Here is a 12,201-nt window from a genome sequence, read left to right on the forward strand (position 1 = left end):
CCAGATGTCTATCTTACAATAGGTAATTGAAACTAATTATTGGAGGAAGTGGATAGGGAAATTTTCTTTAAACTGGTTTATAATAAAACTTTCTCAGTGGTTACTTTAGGGGAAAATTTACTTCAGGGGCACACTCGAAGATGCTGTTGCTTCTGCTGCCATCAGTATTGTTAATATAACTCATTATTTAGTTTGCACAGGATTAGTCTTCTATCTTCTTACTTTAAGACCCAGGATATTTAGAACCAGTCTTACCTATGATGTAGCAGTAATCATTAGCTTAATCAGAAAAACTTTTTCAGTGAATAGAAACAAGGAATATTCATGTTCTCCAAACTAAACAGAAGCAATAAATCATTTGGTATTCTTATCTAGAAGAACAGATCTGAGATTTCCTTTAAGGGTCTGTTTTACTGAGAATTTTATATTCCGAAGTCCAAAGGTTTGCTTTTGTGTAGTATCAATTAACAGAGTCTTAGTGGTATTAGATAAATGAATTTAGAAGCCACTTAACCACGATAGTTGACATTAAGAAAAAGATAGCTTAAGAAGATTTTAAAAAAGTGTTTTTAGGTTTTTAGTGATGACATGACTTGTGATTCTGCATGGTTTAAAATATTTACTTTGTTTTGTTTATGAGTGAATTGAGGTTGCTGATATTTGTCTATTACTGTTTCTTGGCATATTAAGTTTAGTAACTAAACTTAGCTCTAAAGGTGTTAATTAGGATCATTAATACTTTTATGTTATGTAAAAATTATACATATTTCTTGAGTTCTTCATATAGTCTAAGCACACACAACTTAGTTTATATTTTAATACACTTCTGTAACTCATCAACCATTGCCAGAAAATAAGTGCATAATTCTTTCACATGATACAGATAAAACCAAAACCCAGATGTTTATTTACTTTCTGCTGTATTCTTGATTTCATCTTATGTATCAGTATGAAATATATATGCTGTTTTTAAAAGTTAGGATTAAGTGTCTCTCAAGTGTTTTGAACAAGTCATTGCTGCTTTTTACAAATCGAACTTGTAAAACATCTGTTTCAAAGATTCATTCTCTCCAAAATGAATGATGAGCAGCATTTTTGGAAAAGAAAAATTATTTTTTTTACTGTATTTGTTAAAAATTATATTTCTCTGCTGGTAAAGAAGAATTAATGTTTTTTATGTTTTGTTTCATTTTTAAGCTTTAATTCGTGTTTCTTACCATTCTTCATCCTGCTTATTTACCCAGGATTCACAGTAATCAAGTAGTAAAGTATCTTTATAAATCAAAAGCTTCAACAGTCTTACGGTTCTTTAATCATATTTGTTAATAATGAAGCAAGATTGGTTGGATTATAAAATACTTCCCCACTGTGTTTCTTTTGGTTAATATTGCTTTGGTTTAGAGAGAATTGGGAAAGCAAAGGAATATTTTGTTAGCCCTTCCCATTAAATATCAACCAGGAGATGAAGCAGCTCAAAAATGCTAAGGTGGTATGGGGCGCCTGGGTGGCTCAGTTGGTTAGGCGTCCCGACTTGGGCTCAGGTCATGATCTCACGGTTCCTGAGTTCAGGCCCTGAGTCAGGCTCTGTGCCGACAGCTCAGAGCCTGGAGCCTGTTTGAGATTCTGTGTCTCTCTCTCTCTGCCCCCACCCCCACTCCCACGCATGCTGTCTCTCTCTCTCTCTGTCTCTCTGTCTCTCTCTCTCTCGCTCTCTCTTAAAGATGAATGAACATTAAAAAAATGCTAAGGTGATTTAATAGTGGATCAAAGTTAATGGAAATACAATATTCACAAAATATTTTCCAACTTTAAATAAAAGGAAGTACAGTAGTATTTTATAAGTGTAAAGAGTACCGTCAACATAAGTCTTTGCTTTGTCAGGGAGGAGGTCCTTAAAGGTTAGTTGGGGAACAACAGGAACTTCTTGAAAACTTAAAATTTTAATGGAGCTTGAATCAGAAGTTTCAGTGCCTTTTAATTAATTGTATATAACAACTTATTCGTGCATGTTAAGTCAAGGATGGTAGTTTTCTGTATGAATCTGGCCCTACCCCATACCCTTGGATAAAAAAATAAATATTTTAACAGTGAAAGATATTTAAGCTCTGTTTAGAAGATTACTATTTGAGTCAAGTCAAAGGGATTTTCTTTGGTGGCAAATAAACAATAATAGAGAATGGCCATTTTTTCTGGAATTCTTCGAGCACATTGGGAGTATCATATGCAGTAGTGAATGCCAGTAACTGTGCTTCCACAGGATGGCAGTGTGGTCACATTTTCATGATGTAATAAATGATTTACAACACTACTGGTATCGTGCATTTTCTTAGAGTTCATTACTCTGATGGAAAGCTTTGTTCTTCTGGTTAAAAGGGTAAGAAAAGTAGGCTAACATGGATGGATTGAAAGTTGTGATAGTCGTAGGTAGTAATTTGGTCAAGTTTCCTAGAGAGTTCATAGGAACAATTAGTGGGCGAATGGTTGCTATCTATGGGTTTGTGTTGTTGAGGTCTTCTTAGAACATTAGAGAATGGTACAGATGTTGTCCACTGTCTCTTCAGTGCTCATGTCAAGAAGAGATCTCTCACTCCTTGAAGTTTTTATAGAGCTAGGGTTTTGTTTTGTTTTTTAACCTTTGTGACATGTATTTGTTTCATTGTATTATGGTTATTTGTGTACATCTCTGCTTTTCCCAAATAGATGTCTAACGCTTAAAGGATAGGATTGATCTTAATAGGGTTTTTGTATCCTTAGAATGCCTGGACCATAATTACATAAAGTTAATATTTGAATGAATTAATTAGGTAATTTTTAAACACACTGTTAGATGCTGTTGTACAAAGCGTGGAGTTCACTTTGTAGTGAAGATGGTGTTTACTTTTAAGAATTGAGCGTTATTTCACTATTTCTTTCTACTCAAGTATGTCTAATTCTTATTTTCTGTATTTTAAACATGGGTTTTGTAAATGGGATTTAAACTGAGGTACAGAGATGTGTATCTAATTTTACAGATTCAAGGAGGAGGACAGTATTAAGTAAGATGAGTTTGTGATATTTTATATTAGCTGGCAAGCAGTCCTGACTTTAATTTAATGGAAGTACTGTCTATGTAGTAAAAAGTGCTATGAGAAGGAACATCTGTTCCCCTATGTAAACATTTCAAGATCAGTGATCCAAAAAATAGGAAATATAGGGAAACATGAATCCAGTTCTCTTAAAAGAAAATGGTGATCTTTGGATTATTGCGTATATCACACTTATCAGCTTTGTATCACTGGTGCAAATCTAATATGTATAGGAGTATTCAAAGGTAAAATATTGTTGAACTTATTTCTATTAATTCAGTTTAATTTGACCTTAACCTCTGTTTACAAAATAATACAAATTAACATCCCACCTGGTGTTTTATGTTACCTGAGATTGAGGTTCTTTTTCTTGAATTCCTCTCCATCACTCATTACTAGTGCATCTGCTTCTGTATAGAGTCTTTTTCTTTACTAATGGTAGTGCCTCTATGAAGTTGCATAAAAACACTGAATTGAGAATATTAGAAGGTTTATTCTTCTTTTTGAATAAGTCTGGAAATGAACTTGAGCAAATCCCTGGGAGGAAACTTCAGTAGTTCCCAAGCAAGTGATTGCTAAAGTTTTTATATCGCCAAGCATAGTATAGTCCCATTTGAAGAGAGAGAATATGCGTATGAATGTGCTTATGTGTGCTCACCATATCTTTTAGTGATTAATTCTGGAAAAGTAATTATTAAATGACTTAGGGAAGTAAATGGGCTAGAGACTTTTACTTTTTACTTTTTGTTTGTTGTTACTTTTACATTTAGAACAAACTAGTAATCCATAGAGACAGATGAAGATTTGTATTTACCTTCTGGAATGGGGGGAATAGGGAGCAGCTACTTACTGAATATGGAGTTTTCTTTTGGGATGATGAAACTGTTTTGGGGCTAGAGTGGTGGTAGTTGCTTAACATTGTGAATGTACTACATGCCTCTAAATTGTTCACTTTTAAATGATTATATATAAATTTCACTTCAGGTTTTTTTTTTTTTTTTAAAGGCTTTACTTTTTTGTTCAGCATGTGCCATTTATCATACTTAATCCAAATTCTGTGACAGTGTTATAACATTCAGTGTTCATTAGTATTTATAAGAAAGAGAAAACTTAGCCTAAGAGGTGATGGTGCTGTTTGGACATAAGTAGACTTAACTATAATTAAAATACAAGGTTTTCCCATGCCTGGCCTTTCTAGATATGCCTCTCTCTGTTCAGTTACTGTCTAGGGTTTGATTTTGCAGCTCTAGGTGCCTAATAAAAGAATCTTAGGTTATTGTTCAGGGCGGGGTGGGGGGCGGTTAATCTACAAATCTTTTTGGCCAAACCCCTCATTCTGTAGTGAGGAAACTGAATTTTTTATTAGGTAGTTCAAAATCAAGATCACTCATTCCCATTTTTTTTCTGATTCTGCCTTTATGACTCTGTGCCAGGTGATCTACACAAGACTGATAGAAATATACTGATAACTAGAAATCTCATCCAATAAACTGAGCCACAGTTTAAGTCCCATAATATAGAAATTCTGATTTCCTTAGCTTTTATTGCATTTGTGTTCAAGTACCTCACTGAGGATAATTCCATTCCAACATTAATATGTCTGGAAGGTATATTATTAGGTGGATTACTTCTGTAGTCTCATCTAGACAACCAGTTCTCCATTAGCTTGAGGATATTGGAAACTTTATTCACATACACTGGTCCTTCCTATTAAATTTACTTGAGCTTCTTATCCTTTTCCTAACACTGTAGTCATCTCTAATGCAGCTTGAGAGACAACTTAATGTTTGAACCATTAGCCCATGATTTACCTTCTACGGATGGGTTTCCTTTGAAGGCAAATTAACTCAACTAAATGTGGGGGAAGAGAAATGTATGCTGCTGAATGCTATGCTACATACAGTGTAGAATATGGATATATATACTTCTAACAGTTCCCTTCCTAAATACACCCCAGTCTTTTCCTAATCGAATACTTTATTTGCCAATAACTGTTGACTATGCTTCATAAAATGTTGTGAATAAGCTTTATAAACGGAAGTTTTCGTATTAACTTATTTCAGATGGGTTTATCTTCATTTCTAAATAATTTTCAATTACAGTGATTCTAAATTCTAACTTTCTCTGTAATGAACTTAATTTAATAATGACCTGTGAACATTTAAATGCAAAACAAGTCTGTTACACAAATTCTAACCCCTCCCCCATTTCCCTATACATTTATGTTGATATGTAAGCCAAGAATACTATAATGTACTCAGTGCCAAAAGCAAATAATTTTCCTTTATTAGACCCTAAAAAATTCATTAACTAGTCTATTTTATGGCTTAACTTCTGTATACTTAGTCCTTTTCTTTTATGACAGAAAACTTCGTGGACAGGGTTTTTTGTTTTTGGTTTCTTAGATGTACTGTTAGAATGTTAGACTATAAAAAGGATGTGGAATACTTGAGAGCTTTTGAGACAATAGCAGCTATTCATGTATGATGAGGATAAGTATTCTTTATCTTTAGGTCATGCTTCAGAGTAATGCCAGTAGGAATAGTGTTTACTTATTTATGTATTACTTAGCTTCTGGGTCATGTCAGTTATTAATGATATATTGAAAACTTGATTCCATTTTAAAATGGAAAAGGAAAGCAGCACCAGTCTCCTAAACTGTTCAAAATGATATTTTGCAAAATTAAGTACTTAACATTTTTTTAAAGATTGGCAGAAAGAATACTCATGATTTATGTGATTAACCATCAAATATCTATCGAATAGAGCAGTCATTTCAAGATTCTGTTCTTAAAATAAAGTTAAAGTTTGTTAAAAATATATGAGTTATGTTTGAAGTACTTAATGGTAGTAGTAAATTATCCTTATTTCCTATTTTGTCTTTATAGCATATAGCACTTTCTACATTGTGGGTTTAATATTATCCATGCAGATACCCTTTGTGGGATTCCAGCCAATCAGGACAAGTGAACACATGGCCGCTGCTGGTATGCAAAAATATTTATTTTCCCTTTTCTGAATACATGAATGCATGACTGACCAGTCTTCAAGGGAATGAAGTTTTTTTGGTGTTTGTTGTTTTTAATTTTCATCATACTGGTTCTGAAACATTGCCACTATAAAATGTGAATGTCTGTTCTTGAGACTATTCTGATACTATGTTCCCAAATGTGCCTATTTTCCTAACTACTGTTGTTTTGAAAAGGGAGACTATCCCTTTTTGCATAATCCATGTTATTTGCAGACACTAAATAACATGTTTTGTTTAAACAGATATTAAGTAGCATATCTGTACACCGAGTTTACTGTACCACTGGGTTTGCATTTTAGCACATTTAGAAAGAACATGGTATAAATGTTTATGTCCCTTACATCTCCCTAAAATATTTTATCCACTAACTGAAATTAATGGCTTTAATACAATATTCCTCCATATAAACAGACTACTTTGCCATTATTAATCTAGGTTACAATTAACAAGATAATGGGAGATCTTTGAATAAAACTTCAACAGATTCTCAACACAAGATCCATGACACCCATAGGAAGTCTGGGTAGTTATTTTATTTGCAACATTTTATAAGTATCAGAATGTTTAACTCTCTGAGGGGATGTTCCATAGCTTTTATCAGATTCTAAGTTAGAATCTTGAAACCCATCCCCTCCAAATAGGTTAAGAACCCACACCTTACTGTTACATAGCACTTTATGAATACTTTTACTTACATTTCTAATTTTTAAAATATATTTATTTATTTTTGAGAGGGAGCGAGTGGGGTAAGGGGCAGAGAGTTAGAATCCCAAGCAGGATCCGCTCTGTCAGCACAGAGCCTGTCGCTGGGCTTGAACCTATGAACCATGAGATCATGACCTGAGCCAGAATCAAGAGTTGGACGATTAGCCAGCTGAGCCACCTAGGCACCCTACTTACATTTCTAATTTGATATTAGGAAATTACCAACTAGTTTGATAGAGAAATGCATATCCAGTTTTGAGTATATATCATTTATAGCAGTTATCTCACTTTTTATGTATTTGGGTTATTATTTCCTAAAATCTGAGTCTTTGATTATACCTTACCTAACCATTCTAAAATGGTTAAAATTGTGAGAAATAACTTTCATTACTAAATTTTTTAGAAGAAAAGTCAATATGCCATGTTGGATTTTTAGAGTTTTTGTGTCTTTTAGTTTTACACCTAGTGCTTTTGTATTATGTTTTGTCCATTTTGACAATGAAATACTTTTTGCTATTCCTACTTTAGTTTTATCTTAGCACTCGCCCTTATGTTTAGTAATTTAGAATCTTACATAAGTGTGTAATTGAGGTCACGTCCTGTCACTCAGCTATAAGCAGTGACTATTAGGATTCTTCTGATCCAAGTCGTTTGTATCCTTCAGTAAATCTTAGAGCTATTTTTTAATGGCAATTCTCTATTTTTTTCTCCCTAGAAAACATGTCACTAAAATATGGGACAAGAGAGGAGTTTAATGTGATAAATAGGCTCTAGTTATTGAAGTGAGATTTTTCTTACCTGGTTTGTGTATGGGGAGTCTGATCATGTAAAAAAAATATATATATAATTTTTTTTAATTGGTTAACTGTCTTTTGACAAAGGAAATGTTGGTTAGATGAAATGACTAGTCTTTGATATGTAAAGTACAGGGTATTCTAAGAAGCTCATCAAATTAACATCTTAAAATACCTTTGGGAAAGTGCTTTGTTGATTATTTATATCACCCTTTTCTTTAATCAGGTGTCTTTGCATTGCTGCAAGCTTATGCTTTCTTGCAGTATCTGAGAGACCGATTAACAAAACAAGAGTTCCAGACCCTTTTCTTTTTGGGTGTATCACTAGCTGCAGGTGCTGTGTTCCTTAGTGTCATCTATTTGACTTATACAGGTAGGTGTCATAACCTATAGACTGCAAATCTTGTCTCTAGATTATTCGAAAAGGTAATTCTTCTACAAATTTTGTGCACTTTTCATTTATCCTAGTAATTCAAATACTGTGGTTGTATTTACAAACAATATGAAAATAATAGTCAAAGGTTCTAAAATCTGAATAGCACTATAAATTTTGTGTTTTTTTTAACTGTACCTAATTTTGGTGCTTCAGGCTCTGATAAATACACTTCCAAACACCCTTCTCTTGATAGATGAACAGGCCCAAACTGTATAAAATTCAAAGTTTCCAGTGTTACTTACTGCAAACTTGCCCTTTCTTGTGTGTATTACACTCTTTCTGTCTCTTTCCAACTTTTAAACACTCAACCAAATCAGTTTCCATCTGTTCCTGGCATAGCTCAAAACCAAGAAGGATTAATTGACAAGAGTAAAGGCAAGAATGTTTAAAATCCTCTTTGAACTTTATCTAAATTTGGCACACTGCATTAAATAATTTAGACATCTTCCCCCTTTTTAAGTTATCAAATGCTATCTTAATGTCTTAGCTTTATTTACTAGTCAACTAGAAGTTTAAAGGAGAATGGGAAAACATTATACAGTTTTATCTGTTGACTTTTTGTATATCTCTGGAAATGTGATCGCCATGGATATTTGTTTTTATATGATTACTAACCTTATTTTGCCTGACTGCCAGCTGTATGAAATATGTTGTCACCTATAAAAGAAAACTGAAATTCTTTTAATATTAATTTAACCCATAGCAATCAATAAACATAAACAATTAAAAGGCAGATTGATTTCCTCTACATTTTTTCCTTCCAAGGTTACATTGCACCATGGAGTGGCAGGTTTTACTCATTATGGGACACTGGGTAAGTGCAGATAAGTTATTTGCCCTCATACTACTTTAAAATACCTTTTTTCCTCTGTTACATGTCAGTACTTGGGCAGCGTTTCTTAAGTGTACCTAACATATACTAGTTCAGTAAATGTTGACTCCCTTGTAATTTATCTTTGTTTGAAATTCCTGTTTAGAATACACCTTTAGTATGATACATGTAAGTCATGCATTTCTTTTCTACAGAGTCAACTCCTTATTTTAGTTTTGTTTGTCAGAACATTTAGGGTAACATTTGTGCCCTTTTAATGATTGATTTTTGTTTTTAACCATTATATTGTTTCCATCTTCTAATAATATTTAATTTTTAACTCTTAAGGTGCTATGTTATAAGCCTATATGCCATAGATACAAAGGAAGAATTTAAGTTTTTCCTAATACCACGTTATCCTAAATTCCTTGATAGTTTTAATCTATCGAATACACTTGAGGATACTTTTTGCATTTTTGAAGAGTGCTATTATAAAATGAATTAATAAAAATTTTGGTTTTAAGTTAGACATCTAGTTCAATAAAACCTGTCTCTCAAATGTTTTCCTAAGGATAAGAGTATATGCTGCTGATGGTAATTTATCTTTGTTTCCTCTTTCCACTTTTCTGTCTTCTTTGTTATTCCCTATGTGGCCTAATAAATCTATTAATAAAAAATTTATTGACTGGGCCTGCCCTTTGATGTGATACCAAAAGGGTTCATGCCCAGGTCTAATTAAAAGTATAAGCAAATTACTTATAAATGACTGAAGCTGACATTTAGACACATATTTCAAGAGATCGTGGATCACCAGAAAGTTTGGGGGAAATCCCTGGTTGTAGACAGTTACTCTGAATAGGTCAAATTACAAGGTCAAATTTTTGTAAGTAATTTATTTGACTATTTTGGGATCTCAGGGTATTTCAGGAGTAATTTGTCCTCTTCGTTTCCCTCACCTACATTTGCATCATTTTGTTAGGAAACATATTATGGCAATATGGTACCTTAATGGATAAGGTATTTCTGCTAGTAATAAGTCCAAAAGAATGAAACTTGCTGGTACAAACGTAGGAGATGGTAGGCAAAACTGCAGGAAATTCCTATTTGAGCAAAGATTTTTGTATTAAAAGTCAGAACCAACACTTTTATAACTGGTTTTAGAGAACTCTTCCAGTATTAGGGGTGGCATATTGGTTTTTAGTTTTACCCATGTAGACTAGATTTATTTCCAGTTAGCAGGTTACATTGGAACATACTTTTAAGCAAGAACGGGTGGGGAATAGGAACCATATTTACAGTCAAAGGAAATTTCTTCATCTAAAAGGAACTCCTTCCTATTTTAATTTTAAACAATATTAACTTTTTAAATACCAGGTATGCAAAAATACACATTCCAATTATTGCATCAGTGTCTGAACATCAACCTACGACTTGGGTGTCTTTCTTCTTTGATCTACATATTCTTGTGTGTACCTTCCCAGCAGGCCTATGGTTCTGCATTAAAAATATCAACGATGAAAGAGTATTTGGTAAGAGATTTTTAATCAATACTTTGATTTGGAACAATTGTTTCTTTTCTTTATTGAGATTATCACTTTAAAGTTTTATTTCTCTTTGCTGGGGCTATGCATATTCTAGATAAATTTCTTCTCTTATCTTGTGTAAGTGTTTAGCCAAGAAAAATTCTGTGAATTTGCATTATGTATATACTCATTAACTGTGTTAATTGAGAACTAGTATATAAATTTTTCATTCAATTGATGATGTTTTCTGAGAGAGTAATGTTATTTATAGACCATGGCTGAAAATTGGAAATTATAACTTTGTTGACAATATAGTCTTTATTTTCTATATTAGATCTGATTACATAGGAAGAAGTTTGCAGGGGCATCCATTGCTCGAATTTCAGTGTAAAAAGATGTAAAATTTCATCTTTAAGTAAACAGCCTCTTCACTGATAGATTTGTATATATTTCCAACTAAAAAAGACAGTAATACAAACTATTTTAATGACATTTGAAATATAAGTAGGGAAAATAAGTAGATACCAGAGACCTTTACAGGATTCAGTCATCGCAAGAAGTATATTGTGGCTGTTTTGCACATGTTAAAACGTGAAACTTTAAAAAGGTTTTTAACATGCACAGGGTCACACAAGCAAATAATTTGTAGTACCAGGACTTGAACCTGTACAAGTATGATACATGAACCATGAGTGACACTCAAGTTACTCTTCCAGAGTAAAGTCAGGAGAGAAAAATAGCACTTGTGCAAGTTATATAACGAAGGATGGTATTCCTTCTTGCCCTGTTTATATAGATCAGTGGACTCTGGATAAGGCCGTATTAATATCCCGTCATTAAGAAGGATTTAGCTTAAACATTTGCCCACCTCATTACTCAGCAGTCCCAATCCCAGGTATATACATACCCAAGAGGAGTGAGTGCTATGGCCAACAAAGGACATGTTTAAGAATGTACATAGCAACTTTATCCATAGTAGCCCCTAATTAGAAACATTCCAAAGATTATCAGCAGTAGAATAGATTAATAAATTCTTACTTGTTTGTACAATGTAGTATAACACGCAATTAATCAAAGAATAGCATGGGTAGAGACACCTGATGGGCAGTTCAATCAGTTGAACAACCAACTCTTGATTTCGGCTCAGGTCATGATCCCAAGGTCATGGGATCCAGTCCCCCATTGGGCTTTGCGCTGGGCGTAGAGCCTGCTTAAGATTCATTCAGTTCATTCTCTCTCTCTCTCTTTTCCTCTCTTTCTCTCCCTCTCCCCCCTTCCATCCCCCCACCTTCGTGCGCACTCTCTTTCTCTCAAAACAAAAACAAAAGAATAGCGTGGGTAAATAAACAATACAGAAGAGAACTTTTTTTATATAATTTCATTTTTAAGAAGTTTTTAAGAATAAAATCTGAATTGATGTTTTAGAAGTCCAAATCCAAATAGTGATTACCCTTTTTGGGGTGGGGGGGAGGTGCGATAGCAGCTATGAAGTGGGAAGAGGCATGAGGGTTCCTTCTGAGGGAGATATATACAGGAGTCCTATATTTTGGTATTGGTGGTAATTACATAGATGTGTGGGTATGTAAAAATTCATTGAGCTATACATTTAAGGATATGGTATAATGAATCTATTTTTTAGTCAAAAAATTAGTTTCAAATGAGATACGAGTTCTTAAATCTCTTGACAGTAACTTTACAAGTTCCTCCTTTGGTTAATAAGTTATATTCTCATCCCATTCTTTTTTTTTTGTGTGTGTGTGTGTGTGTGTGTGTGTGTGTGTGTGTGTGTGAGAGAGAGGCCAAAAATGAGAGGGGCAAAGAGATCCCATGAGGGGG

The 12,201-nt window shown here is 33.5% G+C and overlaps 1 protein-coding gene across 3 annotated transcripts in view; it reads left to right on the forward strand.

Moving 5' to 3' along the window:
- Positions 1–12,201, forward strand: part of STT3B (STT3 oligosaccharyltransferase complex catalytic subunit B) — a 106,118-nt gene that overhangs the window by 81,418 nt on the left and 12,499 nt on the right. For all 3 annotated transcript variants that reach the window (XM_042903425.1, XM_042903427.1, XM_042903426.1), the window contains exons 6-9: positions 5,954–6,052; positions 7,822–7,968; positions 8,797–8,845; positions 10,217–10,371. In XM_042903425.1, the coding sequence (XP_042759359.1) occupies positions 5,954–6,052; positions 7,822–7,968; positions 8,797–8,845; positions 10,217–10,371 (450 nt within the window). The remainder of the gene's footprint in view (positions 1–5,953; positions 6,053–7,821; positions 7,969–8,796; positions 8,846–10,216; positions 10,372–12,201) is intronic.

This window comes from Panthera leo, chromosome C2, assembly GCF_018350215.1.
Source record: "Panthera leo isolate Ple1 chromosome C2, P.leo_Ple1_pat1.1, whole genome shotgun sequence".
Taxonomy (NCBI): Eukaryota; Metazoa; Chordata; class Mammalia; order Carnivora; family Felidae; genus Panthera; species Panthera leo.